Here is a 15,115-nt window from a genome sequence, read left to right on the forward strand (position 1 = left end):
GAATTCGCGTTCCCAGCCTACACTGAGTGGGACCTTGAGTCACAAGCTGTCTAGTGCCATTTAGATGTTCTGCAGGCATTGTCACATGTAACTCTACTCAGCCTCTCAGAATATCCAGAGTCACACTGTAGATCATGACAACTTCACTGCCAAAGAAATTAGAGCACATATATCACCACACCCTGCTGCATGGTTCACAAAACATGGAACTGGCTGTCTAATAGCTGCCTGAGTGCTGGTTACAAATATAGATTGCTAGGATACAAAATTAATATACAGAAATCTGTCGCACATCTCAACATTACAAATGAAATATCAGAAAGAGAAAGCTTAAGAAATCCTGTTTAAAATCACATAAAAAAGAAACATAGGGATAAACTTTGCCAAGAAGGTGAGAGGCCTCTATGCCAGGAACTGTAAAATATTGACAAAGGAGATTGAAGATGATGCAAAGAAAAGAAAGGTATCCCATGCTCTCGGATTGGAAGAATTAATATTGCTAAAATAGCCATGTTACCAAGGCATTCTACAGATTTAATGCAATCCCTATCAAATTACCCATGGCAGAAGTAGAATAAATAACCCTTAAATTTATATAGAACCACAAAAGACCCAGAATTGCCAAAGCAATCATGAGGAAGAACAAAGCTGGAGGCATTACCCTCCCAGACATCAGACAACACGGCACAGATACAATAATCAAAACAGCATGGTATTGGCAGAAAAACAGACATATGGATCAATGGAACAGAATAGAGAACTCAGAGATAAACCCCCACAACTAGAGTCAATTAATCTTTGTCAAAGGAGATAAGATTATACGATGGAGAAAAGACAGTCTCTTTAGCAGGTGGTGTTGGGAAAGCTGGACAGTCACATGTAAATCAATGAAATTAAAATACTCCTTCATACCATATATACAGTAAATTCCAAAATGGCTTAAAGACTTGAATATAAGACATGACATAAAACTCCTAGAACATAGGAAAAACAGTCTCTGACATAAGTCATTGCAATATTTTCTTAGTTTAGTCTCCCAAGGCAAAAGAAACAAAAGTAAAAATAAATAAATGGGGCCTAATCAAACTTATAAGCTTTTGCACACAAAGGAAATCATAAACAAAATGAAAAGGAAAAAAAATGAAAAGGCAACCTTAAAACTGGAAGAAAATATTTGCAAACAATGCAACCAACAAGGGCTTAATTTCCATAATATACAAATAGCTCATACAGCTCAATATATTTTTTTAAAAATTGAATCAAAAATGAATAGAACCTAAATAGACATTTCCCCCCAAAAGACATACAGATGGCCAACAGGCACATGAAGAAGATGCTCAACATCACTGATTATTAGAGAAATGCACACCAAAACTACAATGAGGTAGCCCCTCATACCTTTCAGATTGACCATGATCGAGTAGTCTACAAATAATACATGCTGGAGAGAGTTTAGAAAAGAGGGAATCCTCCTACACTGTTGATGGGAATATAAATTGGTACAGCCACTGTGGAGAATAGTATGGAGGTTCCTTAAAAAACTAAAAATAGAGCTATTAAATGATCCAGCAATCCCACTCCTGGGCATAAATATGAAAAAGATGAAAACTCTAATTCAAAAAGATGCATGTACCCCAATGTCCATAGCAGCACTGTTTGCAATAGCCAAGACATGGAAACAACCCAAATGTTCAAGAGTTAAATGGACAAAGAAGATGTGGTGTGTGTACATGTGTGTGTGTGTGTATACATATTTGAAATTTCAACATATTATATATGAAATTCCTACACACACACACACACTGGAATGTTCCTTAGCCATAAGAAAGAAAGAATGAGTATTGCCATTTAGAGCAACATGGATGGGCCTAAAGATTATCATACTAAGTGAAATATGTTAGGGAAATAAAAATATTATATGATATCACTTAGATGTGAAATCTACAAATAATACAGAAGAACTTATTTACAAAATGGAAAAAGACTCACAGGCATAGAAAACAAATTTAAGGTTACCAAAGAGGAAAAGCAGGGAAGGGATAAATTAGGAATATGGCATTAACAGATACATGCTACTATATATTAAATATATAAAAGGATTTACTATATAGCACAGGGAACTATATTCAATATTTTATAATAACCTATAATGGAAAAGAATCTGAAAAGCAATATATACATATATATTCATATCCATATATATATGGATATATATATCTGAATCACTTTGCTGTATACCTAAAACTAACACAATATTGTAAATCAACTATAGTTCAGTTGGAGGATAAAAAAAAAGGAAAAAAGAATGGAGGGAGAAATTGCAAACCACAAAAATTGAAATTACAGTGAAAGAAAGGACATATTCCTGGGTCCTGCCTTTACAGATGGTCTTAGAGATCAGTGTTTATTTTTTTGTTTTAAATAAATGCTCCTCGTGTACTTCTGATGTCCATCAGTCTCAGAAATCACTGACCTCTTGATTTAAAGGTGGAGAAACTGAGGCCAAGAAAGATATTTGTGGATTGCACTTGGACCTGAAGAAGAGGTGTTTTTTTCTACGTGGTGATGATACAGTGTCCAAAAGAGGTTATCTCAGGATACCAGGAATTAAGGGATGCAGAATCCTTTTTAGAGAAAGTCTCCTTTACTATCGGGGGGAGGGGGGTGGTGTGCCAGATTGGAAGCTTGGCAGAATATTCAGATATTAAATCAATCCAGCCCCCTCCTCTAACCCACCTGTTACAGGGGCCCTGTCTTCAGGAGGTGATTTCTCGGCCTCGGCTTGAACATTCTGAGTAATGATGGCAGCTCTCATGGCCTACGATGTTGTTGTCGGGAATCCTGAGCTGTTCGTTGTTCAGGGACTTGACGTGTGCCCTTTTCTCCCTTCCTCCCCTGGTCCCAAGCCAGCCTCCTGGGTACATGCAAAACTGACGCGCTCCCTTGCCAGAGTAACAGCCCTCAGAGCTTTTGGAGACTGCTGTCTTGCCCCCCTAGCCCAGTCCTTCTCCCTGCCCCCTCTCCACTCAGCCCTCTTTGCCCGAGACTTCTTTCCTTCCTCCCAGCTGGTGAAGTGTGCATGCTCAGTCATGTCTGACTCTTTTCGATCACAGCCTCTGTCCAAGGAATTTTCTAGGCAAGAATACTGCAACAGGGTGTCATTTCCTTCTCCAGGGGATTTTCCTGACCCAGGACTGAACCTGAGTCTCCTGCATTGGCAGGTGAGGTTCCTTACCTGCCAATGCAGGGAAGCCCCAGCTGGTGAAGAACCAGCCCTGAAGGTCATCCAGCACTCACCCAGTATGGGACCCCTTGAAGGCTGGGTCTGTTGCTGGCAGGGAGGCAGGCCATGGAGTGGGCAGGCTGCCAGTTTACTGGGGGCCAGGAGAAGTGCCTGTCTCTGCTGTCACCTGCCCATCTGGGTGCTACCAAGCCATAACCAAGGAGGCCACACAGAGTCATAGCTGCTCTGGCAACAGCTGGGCAAGTGCTCCTAACAGGGACACATACCCTTTAACTGTGGTCTCACGCCCTGGTGTCTCCAAGTGACCCTGGGTGTAGAAGGCTCCAAAGTCCAGCCACAGCTACTCACAGTGCCCTTGCCTGCCTCTGGGGCAGGCAAGGAGACGAGGGCTGACTCTCAAGGCTGAGGCTCACCCAGGTACCTCCAGCCTGGAGGAAACGGCACCACAGTGCCAGTAGGCAAGCCATGCCCAACCCTGGGCCCAGTACCCTCTTCTCTTGTACTCCACCCTGCTCTCCAGAGGGTCCCATGATGACTCATGAGTTTAAAGCTGGGTTGCTTCGGGGCCAGGCCCTGTCCCAGAAGCAATTTAAAGTTTGACAAGAGACTCAGAATTTAGACTTTGCCTCATAGACCCAATTAGGCAATGTTGTGAAGTCTACCCAAAGCTCCTGTCTTACTGCAAGGAAATTTCAGCTTAGAATGTTCTCTGGCCAAGTAGTCGGAGTTCTCCCAGGCTTTGATCACAACAGTTGGTTCAAGAATTGAACCAACAATTGGTCCAACAATTGACTCTGTCATTGACAGAGCCTACAAGAGAAAAAGCTGGGCCTCAGTGCTTTGAATATTCCCGGGGATTTTGGACAGATTCCTGGCCACCTAGGCGTCTCCTCCCCTGCACTGGGTGAGGCAGAGTGCACATGTGCAGGCTCTTTCTCTCTCTCTCTCTCTCCCCTACCAGCCTGCCCTCCACTCTGAACAACCTCTACACTACAAACATGTCATGTGTAACAGGCCTTGAGCCAGGTACCAGAAGGTAGGGGTGGGTGGGGGGACATGATGGCCAAAAGTGGGTCTTTGCCTTCAGAGAATGTCCGGCAGAGGGGGACTAGCCAGAGACTGAGACATGTCTGAGAATGTCACAAAGCTGTCTGGGGGGGCTGGGCCCGGGAGAGGCAGGCAGAATCAGCCCAGGATGACAGCAACAGGGATGGAGGAGACGTGGCCCTGGGAGATATTTAGAAGGAAGAAATTATAGAAGTTAGAGATAGATCAGGGGTGGGACATGCAGGAGAGAGAAGAATGAACAATGGTTAAAATCCCAGATCTTGAGACTTGGAGGGAGTTAGAAGGAGAGACTGTCTGGGCTGGTGGGGGTTACGCAGCCACACGGTTGTTTCTGACATTTCCGTGTACAGTTTCTCTAGTCCTTTGTGCCCAGCTCCAGGCTAGTTACTAGAAATAGAGATATGACTAAGAGACAGTTTCCGTGATTGAGAATGTGTACGGCCGGTTGATTTGTTGTATTTGAGAAAATGGTGAGATATTACTATTAGTAAGGGTTGCCATTAACTTACAGATGTTTCCTAAATCTTATCTAGTGCTCCCCAAAGCCCATGAGGCAGGTACGAGGGATACTTGGATGTGAACAGCTGGAAGGACCCTCCTTTCCTGGGCTGTAGTAACTTGTATTCAGAATGTCTAGCATCTTTAACCTCTGCCCTCTAAGCACCAGGAGCCTCCCCCCCTGCACACTTGGATTTCCTCAAGGGTTAGGGGATGTTGTGGGGTTCACGGGGTGTGGGGGCAGAGGCACCGCTGGGCCCCATGGTTAAACAGGCACTGGCCTGTCAGTCAGGGTCTGAGTGGCCCCTGCTCATCCCTGCATGGCAGAGTTCTCTGTCCCCCAACTCCTGGGGGTCACTGCCCAGAGTCTGCCGAGGTGGAGACTCGGCCATTCTGGTGCAGAGCCTGGAAACAACATAAGGAACCCCCTCAGGAGAGCATGAGGCTTTCTGGGACAGAGCGGTGAATCAGACAAGTACTGTTTAGATGACCCAGTGTTCAGACACGAGAGATTACACACTCGCTTCTCCACTGAGTTCTTGCCGCGCGAGTGGGCTCCCTCCACGAAGGGCCAGCGCTTTGGCCCCTCCCTCTACCACCCCTTCCCTTCTCTTCAGGAAAGTTCTGTCTCTCTGACCTTTAGAGCACCTGGTTCCAGCCCTGGGATCATCTCAAAATGATATGCTGCTTCTCCGCCTTCATAGACAACGTGATGTGATTCCTGACTCCTGACAGAATCTCCAAACGTCTTCAGTAGGGATCTGGTTACAGGCCTTGTGAATTTCATGGGGGTGTCATGTCCACATTTGTCCTCAGAATGCCATAGTAAACAGAGATGTCTCCCCAGAGGATGCTGGGCTTGCTGGAGTTCAGACTACTCCTGCAGTCCACTTCTCTTTGGCAAACTCATTTACACACATAGGCACAAACACACTTGCAGAAAGGAGATTTCTGACACACAGCGCTCCCTCTTGTCCAATTAAAGCCCAACATCCCCTTGGCTGGTCTGTCCAAGGCTTCCCTAGACAATGAGGAGTAATGAGGAGAAGCATTTTCAGCAATACCTCAAATCTCAATACCCCAAGACCCCCATATGCTGAATTAGTAAGACGTTTAGCCCTGGACTACTCAGTGTGATGGCAGAGGCCAGCATCAGCGCCACCTGGGAACTTGTTGATAATGCAGATTCCTGGGCTTTTCCCTGGGCCTGCTTAATCAGTCTCTGGGCTTTTCCCTGGGCCTGCTTAATCAGTCTCTGGGTCCCAGCAACCTGCTTGTGCACCCACAAGTATGTGTGTGTGTGTGTACCTGTGTGTTTCCAATCTGTGTTTTAACAGGTCCCCTAGGCGATTCTGATGCACGCTACTGCCTGACGGCCCTGGTCTATCTAGACTTCGAGGATTGGGGTCCCAGTTATCCCTTTAAGGTCTCCCAGAGGAAGGAGGGTGCTTCTATGCATGGTCAGAGCAGCTGCCTATAGTTCCTTTGCTCTGGCGTCACCGCTCTTCCAGTCCTTGCTTGCCCCTCACTCATGAATCTCGACCCTCGACTGTCCACACCCCTGCTGACCTCCTCTGGTCACTGGTCTCCGTGGCCTCACTCTCTCTCCTGCCAACAGGGAGTTGCTTTTCTATCCTCAGAAATCCACTTCCTCGGAAAGTTCTCATAACAGAGCAGATGGGTCCCTAGTGACTCAGAGGTCAAGGAAACTGTAGATAGTATGACTGGCACTTCGGGGGTCTGCCAACAATCTCCCATGGCAGTACAGCTAGACTTGTACCCGCAGACAGCAGAGCAGCGCCCACAACTCCAGGGTTCCAGCCACTCTCCCTAAGTGATGGATAAGTTGATAAGTCTCGAGCTCAGTCGTTTCCCCCGTATCTTTCTGGAAGTTCCTCAAACATTCTATACTCCAAAATGAATTCATCTTCTCCCCGCAAACCATCAGTTTGATCAATATTCTCTACCTTGGTGATGTCACCATCATCCACCCATCATCTGAGCTAGAAACATTGATTCTATCCTCTTTCCTGTCTGTTACATCCAACCAAAATCGAATGCTGTATTTTGTATCTACCAAACATTTCTTGAATCTCCTCATCTTCACCCCCTAATCACTCCCCAGTCAGTATTCTCATCTTTGTTAGCCTGAAGAGTTTCTCTGCCTCTTTAGACCTTGTTTGTCCTCCCACCTGCCCCCAGTGTTCCCTCTACTTTGTCACTGGAAGGACCAGCCTAAGATGCAGATTTCATCGTGTCAGACCCTTACTTAAAATCCCTAACTGCCTCCTCATCTGCTACAGGAGAAAGTCCTAGCTCCTCAGGATGTCCCAAAAGATCTGCATGGGTCCAGCCCTGCCTCCCTCCCCATCCAGCCCCTTTGTGCTCTAGAAACACCGCCCTGATGGTCACTCCTTACTCCGGGGCTCCGTCTCGTTTCTGAGCTTCGATTTATGCAGCCCTTTCTGGCTGGAACGATTCCCCACTCCCCTTCGTCTGGCAGATGACATGCCTCGACTCCAGTGGTGTACTGATGAGTGTTTAACAACCACATCCCCAAGTCAGGAAAAGCCCTGATCTGGAACATTTGCTGATTTCTGTGGTGTAAACGCTCCTGGGAGGGCCCATTTCAAGCTACCAACAAAGTCACTGCATGGGAGTTGGGAGGAGATGTACACAGTTGGGTGCCAGCGCCAACACCGCAGACCTCGGGTTACCTCCTCCCAGAGGTCTGGCCCTCGCCTCCCTCTGGGCTATCACATAAGCGTGGACATTCTCCCTGGTCTGTGCCTCCTTCTTTGTGTGGTAGCTCTCTTTTCACTTCCCTGTCTCTAGACCCTGGTTCTTGGCACATTTCTGCCTTCTGTGTAACAATACACACTCAATAATCATTTGCTGGATAGAGAAAGATAACCATTTTCTGTATCCATCCCTGGGATTCCCAGAAGGTCTGGGAACACATGAGCAGATGATAGGATGCTGAAAGGGCAATGACTGAGATGGATGCCAGGGGAGGATTCAGGAAGATCACGATGTGATACTTCAAAGACCCTAATGCCACAAGTTGAAAATTCAGAAGAGAATATGTCTTTCACTCAGACCCCTATAAACCACCGCATAAGCACAGACTTGGGGAGAAGGGAATGGCAACCCACTCCAGTATTCTTGCCTGGAGATTCCCATGAGTCATGTAGTCATTGACCAGCAGGCTGCTGGGTTCTGTTAATGGGATTATGATATTAAGAGAGAAGGAAGGGAGAGGGGGAGAGAAGGAGGGAAGGAGAAAGGAAGCAGGCAGTAAACTTCCTCTGATGTCTTCAACATAATTGGATCTTAGGGATGTTATCCCAGAAGGATACAAAGTTTCTAAATGTGTCAACTCACTTTTCAAACTTTAAATGACTTCAGGGACAAAATGGTCCCAAGGAACAGACTGGAATTTAAATTATCTTCTAAGGGTGATGGCCAGTCCTTTGGAAATTGTACCCTGAGACACAGGGCAGACGACTGGCTGGACCCTTCACCCGTAACACATTCTGATCCCTCACTCTGATACCTCCCACCGGGTATTGCTCTTTCTGATATGTGGCCTCTTGCCAGCCCTTAGGAAGCAGACCCTTCTTGCTCACATGTCTCTGATAAAGGTAAGCACAGGATTTGCTAACACCAAATGTCTCCTCAGTGCAGCGGCATTTCTGTTCTCAGAATTGACTGTAATGGAATAGCGTTGAGAAGGCGAGGTAGGAAGCCCTTCATGGATAAGGTGTTATTCTCACACAGGCAAATAGACCCATCAAACTGCAAGAGTCTCTAAGGTCATCCGGCCTCACCCCACTTTGTGCAGAGAGGAAAGGGTTGCCTGGGACCCCACAGCTCATAATCCTTTTCTCACACAGTTCTCCCTTCTTGATTAAAACTGGGAGGCTTTTTCTTCTTTTGTAGTTAAGACTCCAACATCCAGCAATAATAATGAGCCACGAATCTGGATCTAGTGATGATGACGTGGAGGAATATTTTCTTCACAGAATCCAGGTTTGGGGAAAAGTCTGGAGGGCTGGCTGACATAGAGTGAAAACCCAGCCTGGTACTGATTTACTGTCTCAGCACAGACATCCAGGTGGTACTGTGTTCTGGGCAGGTGAGCCATGCTCAAGGTGGGGGCCGTTCTCAGTACTGACCAGCCTGTGTAGTCAGTTTCTGGATGGTGCATCTGCTCATGAGAAATACGACTGTTTTAAGGCCCTGGGAGAAAAAGAGAGATGGACTCTTGTTTATCTTCATGCCGAAGCCAAGCTATTTCTGGACATTTGGAGGGCTGTCTGTGGAAGAGGGATTAATGTTGCAAAGAAGCAGATTTCGGCTCAATATCAAAGGGGAACTACTTCAAAGCGAAATGAGTCTTGCCAGAAAGCACAGCGCCCCACATCATTCAGGGAGCCAAAGGCAGGCCAGAGGGCGACGAGGAACACAGCAAGAGGCTTTGCACATTGGAAAGGCCACAGATTGCGAAATAAGTCCCAAGGCCTGGTGTCAATGGTGTGAGAGGCACCGTTCTGGTCGAGGATGACATAATTACTTGTGTGTGTGACTGTGTGCGTGACTGTTTGCTCTGTTAGGTTTTGAGCCCCTTGAGGCTGTAGGCTGCGCCCTTCTTTGCTGTGATCCCAGCCCCTAACACAGTGCCCGCCTCAGCACAGATGCTCAGTGAATGCGTCAGCCTGAACTGAATTACTGTGGTGCGGGCTGGGTCACAGCTACAGTGCTGACCACCACCAGAGACGTGTCTCAGAGCTCCCCAGGCAGGAGGGCTCCCCGCGGAGTCGAGGCAGGGGCTGGATGACTGCGAACACTTGGAGAGGTGGCGATCTGGGAATTCATGAATGTTCTAGATACAGAGCAAACAGAGGCAAATGCCCAACATCCTCAGTGTTACCTAGCTTTTTTTTTTTTTACTGGTCCAGAATAAATCCCAGTTTGGGGAGCTCTTAGAAGTCTGAGGGGAGATTCAGGCTTCCCAGAAAGAAGGGCTGACAGAGCAGGACTCAGAACGGTGGAAACAGTCTCAGGGAGAAGCCGGTGCCTCTGGTGAGGCAGGTGGAGAACGAAGAAAAGAAGGGACAGTCCGTCAGAAGGCCAAGCTCCTTCAGCTTGGCCACAGTGCACGAAAGGGTCCCTTGCGCCCCGGGTGTCCCAAAGGATCAACAAGAGGTGAAGGCCTCGGCACTGTGTCTGGGTTAATTCTCTGAATAGGCGACGCCAGGGCAGAGCAGCTGTGGTCCCTCATCTTCCACTAAGAAAGGAGGCTTGGTTTTCTGCTTTTTCCTGTCAGTTTTCAGCTGTTGTCTTGTCTCCTGTGTGACTTACTCTTTTTCAATGTGTGCCAGGCAATGTATTTGCAGAATTATTTGTGGACCTGATTTAGAGGTAGTGATGATGTTGCCTTCCTTCACGGTATATCTGTGTTTGCTTCTGTTAGGTATTTGGGAGCATCAAAAATTGGGGACCACCTCAGTCCAATTTCAGAGCTCGAGAAGATTTGAAGCTGAGCTGCAGCACCTGTAAACACATGTTTCTTTCTGATTAACTCTTATTCCTATGGTGTTGCCCTTTGGTTTCTTTCCAAAGGGAGGAGGCTTAGTTAGGGCCCTTCCCAGTGGGCCTTGCACTTCAGACCTGTTTCTACCTCCAGGAGGCTGTGAGTAACGCTTCTTGGTCTCTCAGAGGCCACCTCCAGAAGGTGCAGATGCCCCAGCTGACACATAGCCTCAAAAGCCAGATTTACTTCTCCGAATTCCTTTCTTCCCCGTGAATCCTGACACTGTGATTCCTTGTCGTCTTATCTGTCTTGCCAAGTGCTTTACACAAAAGTTTTAAATCATTTGCCCAATTTTTAAAATTTTTCATCTGCAGATGAGTTAATCCAAATTAATTCTTCATTCTTACTGAAAACAGAAGTAAAATACTGATCTCTATCATAATTTTTCTAGAGCCCCTTAGACATGACCAGATTGTCAGAGCTCAACAGGGCAGAGATTTTTGCCCTTATGCCCAGGCACTTTTGGAGTCAGAGAGTGCTGAGGTTGACGGCAGAGAGTTCCTGCAGGTGACGGAGCAGAGGCACTATGGACAGGTCCAACCAGACCTCCCCGCTGGTGGGGTTCATTCTCCTGGGCCTCTCAGCCCACCCAAAGCTGGAGAAAACACTCTTTGTTCTCATCCTGCTCACGTACCTGGTAATCCTGCTGGGCAACGGGGTCCTCATCCTGGTGACCGTCCTTGACTCCCGCCTGCACACGCCCATGTACTTCTTCCTGGGGAACCTCTCCTTCCTGGACATCTGCTACACCACCTCCTCAGTGCCCCTCATCCTTGACAGCTTCCTGACCCCCAGGAAAACCATCTCTTTCTCAGCCTGTTTTGGGCAGATGTTCCTCTCCTTTGCCATGGGGGCCACCGAGTGTGTGCTTCTGGGCATGATGGCGTTTGATCGCTATGTGGCCATCTGCAACCCCCTGAGGTACTCTGTAGTCATGAGCAAGGTTGCCTGCGGGCCCATGGCTGTTGGCTCCTGGGCAGCTGGTATCACCAACTCTTTAGTTCAGACATCCCAGGCTGTGAGACTGCCATTCTGTGGGGACAACGTCATCAACCACTTCACCTGTGAGATCCTGGCTGTCCTGAAGTTGGCCTGTGCTGACATCTCCATCAATGTGATCAGTATGGTCGTGGCCAATGTGATTTTCCTGGGCATCCCAGTTCTGTTCATTTTTGTCTCCTATGTGTTCATCATTGCTACCATCCTGAGGATCCCCTCAGGAGAGGGGAGGAGAAAGGCCTTCTCCACCTGCTCTGCCCACCTCACAGTTGTGTTCATCTTCTACGGGACCATCCTCTTCATGTATGGGAAGCCCAAATCCAAGGACCCCCTGGGGGCAGACAAAGAGGACTTGGCAGACAAGCTCACCTCCCTCTTCTACGGGGTGGTGACCCCCATGCTCAACCCCATCATCTACAGCCTGAGGAACAAGGACGTGAAGGCTGCTTTGGGGAACCTCGTGACTCAGAAACACCTAACTGAGTGACCATCACAGATTCCCAGGCTGCCAGATTGCAAGACCCCCAAAGTCCTCATTGTCTTCATGGGGAAATGGTAACCCAGGGACGTCCTTAGGTTGTCAGTGGAAAGAGCCTTTTCATTTCTGGTGCTGCTGGTTACCTTCTCGGCTTCACCCAGAACCTTACGGTGTCACATCACAGCTGTATTTTGCTGCCTAAGTCTGAAATCCTCTGATACCAGAATTTGGTAAATATCCATTAAAAAGTTACAAATATAGTCAAAAGAGACAAACGGAAATTTTAGTGGCACTGAGACTTTCAAGTATTTTGTTTTTTCCTGTGTAGAACTGTTAACCAAAAGTGAGGTCTGGCTGCTTGCCACTCACAAGCCAATAAAGAGGCAAGTTGGGCAGAAAGGACAGTTTGCTTTATTTTGAAGTCTGGCAGCTGGGGTGGGGAGGGCAGACTCCTGTCAAAGGTCAGTTTCCACCCCACTCCCCCAACTGACCATCAGTGGGCAAGAACTTTTACAGGTGGGGAAAGGAGCTACATGCAAAAACAGCGCTGTCAGCTCTTCACAATTGCCTTGAGATTGATAATGGGGTGGTCTGATCAGCATCACCTTCATTGTTTTAAGTACAGTTAGTCTTCAGCTCCAGGGTCCATTTGTTCTTATCTCTTTAAGGTCAGTTCTTGGAGTTGTGGCAGCTTATGTCATGGCTACAGTCTGGTCACTGAGTTAACTTCTTCCACCTTGTAGGGGTTTTAGTGTCTATAAAGCAGCTCAAAAGATATGGCTCAGAATATTACCTGTAGCCCTTGAGGAGTAACTAAAGGCCCTTGATTTTTTTAATGATGAAACTATCATTTTTTTGTCCTGTTTGTTTTCCTTGTATCAGTTTTCTCTTGCTGTGTAGCAAATCACCACAATATAGCAGCTTAAATCCTTGCTCATTTATTAGTTCACAGTTCAGAAATCCAGCATGACATGACTTGGTTCTTTTCTCAGGGTGTCAAATGGCTAAAATCAAAGTGTCAGCTGCATTAAGTTTTCATCTGGAGCCTCGGAGGAAAAATCCACTTTCAAGTATATTTATGTTGCAGAATTCAATTTTGTGCAGCCACAGGATTGAATTCCCCATTTCCTTTTTGCATGGCCCCTCCATTTTCATGTCAGTAATGGTGCATCAAATTCTTTTAGTGCTTTGAATCTTTGACTTTCCTTTCTGCTACTAGCCAGAGAAAAACTCTCTGCCTTTACAGGATTCATGGTTAGGTCAGGCCCACCTGGATAATCTCTATGTTAAGGCCAATTATATCATCATTTTTACAGTCCTGGGGATTATGCAGAGTGTGTACACCAGGGGGAAAAAAATCTTGGGGACATCTTAGAATCCTGCCTCCCACAGTTGTAGCCCCTGTTCTTTGGGCTATGTACAGGGGACTTCCATAGCATTGAGAAGGTCTGGGGCAGAGAAGCAGAAAGATAGGTGGTGTTTGAAGTGGGATACCATTAGCTCAAGGTGAGTCTAACTTGCACAAACTGTCCACACAGCTGTGGCTGAAATCATAGTGGGACTGAAAGACTGCTAAGCGAGGTACTGTAGCGTTTGCTAATTGTGGATGGATCGATAGAGTCGAACTCATGTCACATCATAAAGGTGCCATAGCGCTTCCTCTGTCCACGTTGCTTCCAAAGGGATCTATTCCAGCTTCAACCCAGTGACATTTGCGGTTTTCCTGTAACTATAGTTCACTGGACTGGAACAACTGTGACCCCAGATGAGGAAATCTATAGATTTGAGGGTAATACATCTGACTGAGGGCTTCCCAGGTGGTGCTGGTGGTAAAGAACCTGCCTGCCAATGCAGGAGACATAAGAGAAGTGGGTTCAATCCCTGGGTCAGGAAGATCCCCTGGAGGAGGGCATGGCAATCCACTCCAATATTCTTGCCTGGAGAATCCCATGGACAGAGGAGCCTGGCAGGCTGCAGTCCACAGGGTCACAAAGAGTCAGACATGGCTGAAGTGACTTAGCATGCATGCATTCACGTATCCGACTGAAGCAAAAGGGTGGACTGGGCTAGTTAGTGTGATCTTTGAGGAACTTGAAATTGAGAAACAGGGAGACAAAATCAGTTTAATGAGACCCAAATCAGAAAGGACCCACCAAAGAGCCCATGAGGTAGGGTTGATATTATGCTGGTGGGGTGGGAAGCAAAAGCTATGAGTCAGCATGTGAAGCCCATTAGAAATAAGAAAAAAGAAAAAAATTATATAGAAAGCGTCTGTCTCATTAGCAGAGGAGATTCAAAAGGTGAACCCATGAATTCTATTTCTGGGTTTCCTGGAGCTGCTTGCTGTCAAGAACATTCTTGAACTTCCCCGGTGGCGCAATGGATAAGAATCTGCCTGCCAATGCAGGGGACATGGGTTTGATTCTTGGTCTGGGGAGATTCCACATGCCATGGAGCAACTAATCCTGTGCACCACAACTACAGACTCCACATTCTAGAGCCTCCAAGACGCAACTGCTAAGCCCGCAAGCCACATCTACTGAAGCTCACGTGACCTAGATCCTGTTTGCTGCAACAGGAGAAGCTACCACGATGAGAAGCCTCTGGACCATAATGAAGAGTAGCCCGTGCTCTTCTCTGCTAGAGAAAGCCTGTGAAAAGCAGCGAAGTCTCAGTGCAGCCAAAAATAAATACATAAAATTTTTAAAAAGAACATTCTCCATTTCTCAACCCTTTCACTTTTCCCTGTTAAGAATCTTGTTCTTTGATTTATATAAGATTCCAAAATTGCCCCCAAAGTGTATCTTTACTTAGAACCGCCACAACCGTAGAACTTTCCCTGAGATAGCCTGAGTGGATCTTGGTTTCTTATAACCAAAAGAGTAAAACTAGGTCAGGATGAGAGTTATTAAGAACCAACTGCTCATAACCAATCCTGGCCCCCAATGGGGAGACTCGGGCTGATCTCTTTGGTTGCAGTTAATGCTGGTTCAGTGTTCCCTTGAGAATTAACTTAGAGGACCCTGAATATTATGAGGAGGAGATTCTAAGTATTACAAGGAAGAGGAGAAGAGAATGGGAGGTCCGTTAATCATCCCCAAGTAAATTACTACAACAGCTACTTCTATCCCCCCCTCTCAAATTGGCAGGTGGCTGTTCAGAAGAGTAGACGTGAGATAGGTTTGGTGTCTCTCAGACCACAGAGGCCATCATTGTCCAGATTGATTCACAT

The 15,115-nt window shown here is 46.8% G+C and overlaps 1 protein-coding gene and 1 long non-coding RNA gene across 2 annotated transcripts in view; both read left to right on the forward strand.

Moving 5' to 3' along the window:
• LOC136148478 (uncharacterized) overlaps positions 1-15,115 on the forward strand; it is a 64,807-nt gene that overhangs the window by 35,038 nt on the left and 14,654 nt on the right. The window lies entirely within an intron of this gene.
• On the forward strand, positions 10,933-11,892 carry LOC136148576 (olfactory receptor 13C7-like). The gene has a single exon (XM_065908194.1). It carries the CDS (start codon positions 10,933-10,935, stop codon positions 11,890-11,892), a length of 960 nt encoding a protein of 319 aa, XP_065764266.1.

This window comes from Muntiacus reevesi, chromosome 17 (genome assembly GCF_963930625.1).
Source record: "Muntiacus reevesi chromosome 17, mMunRee1.1, whole genome shotgun sequence".
In the NCBI taxonomy this organism is placed as follows: domain Eukaryota; kingdom Metazoa; phylum Chordata; class Mammalia; order Artiodactyla; family Cervidae; genus Muntiacus; species Muntiacus reevesi.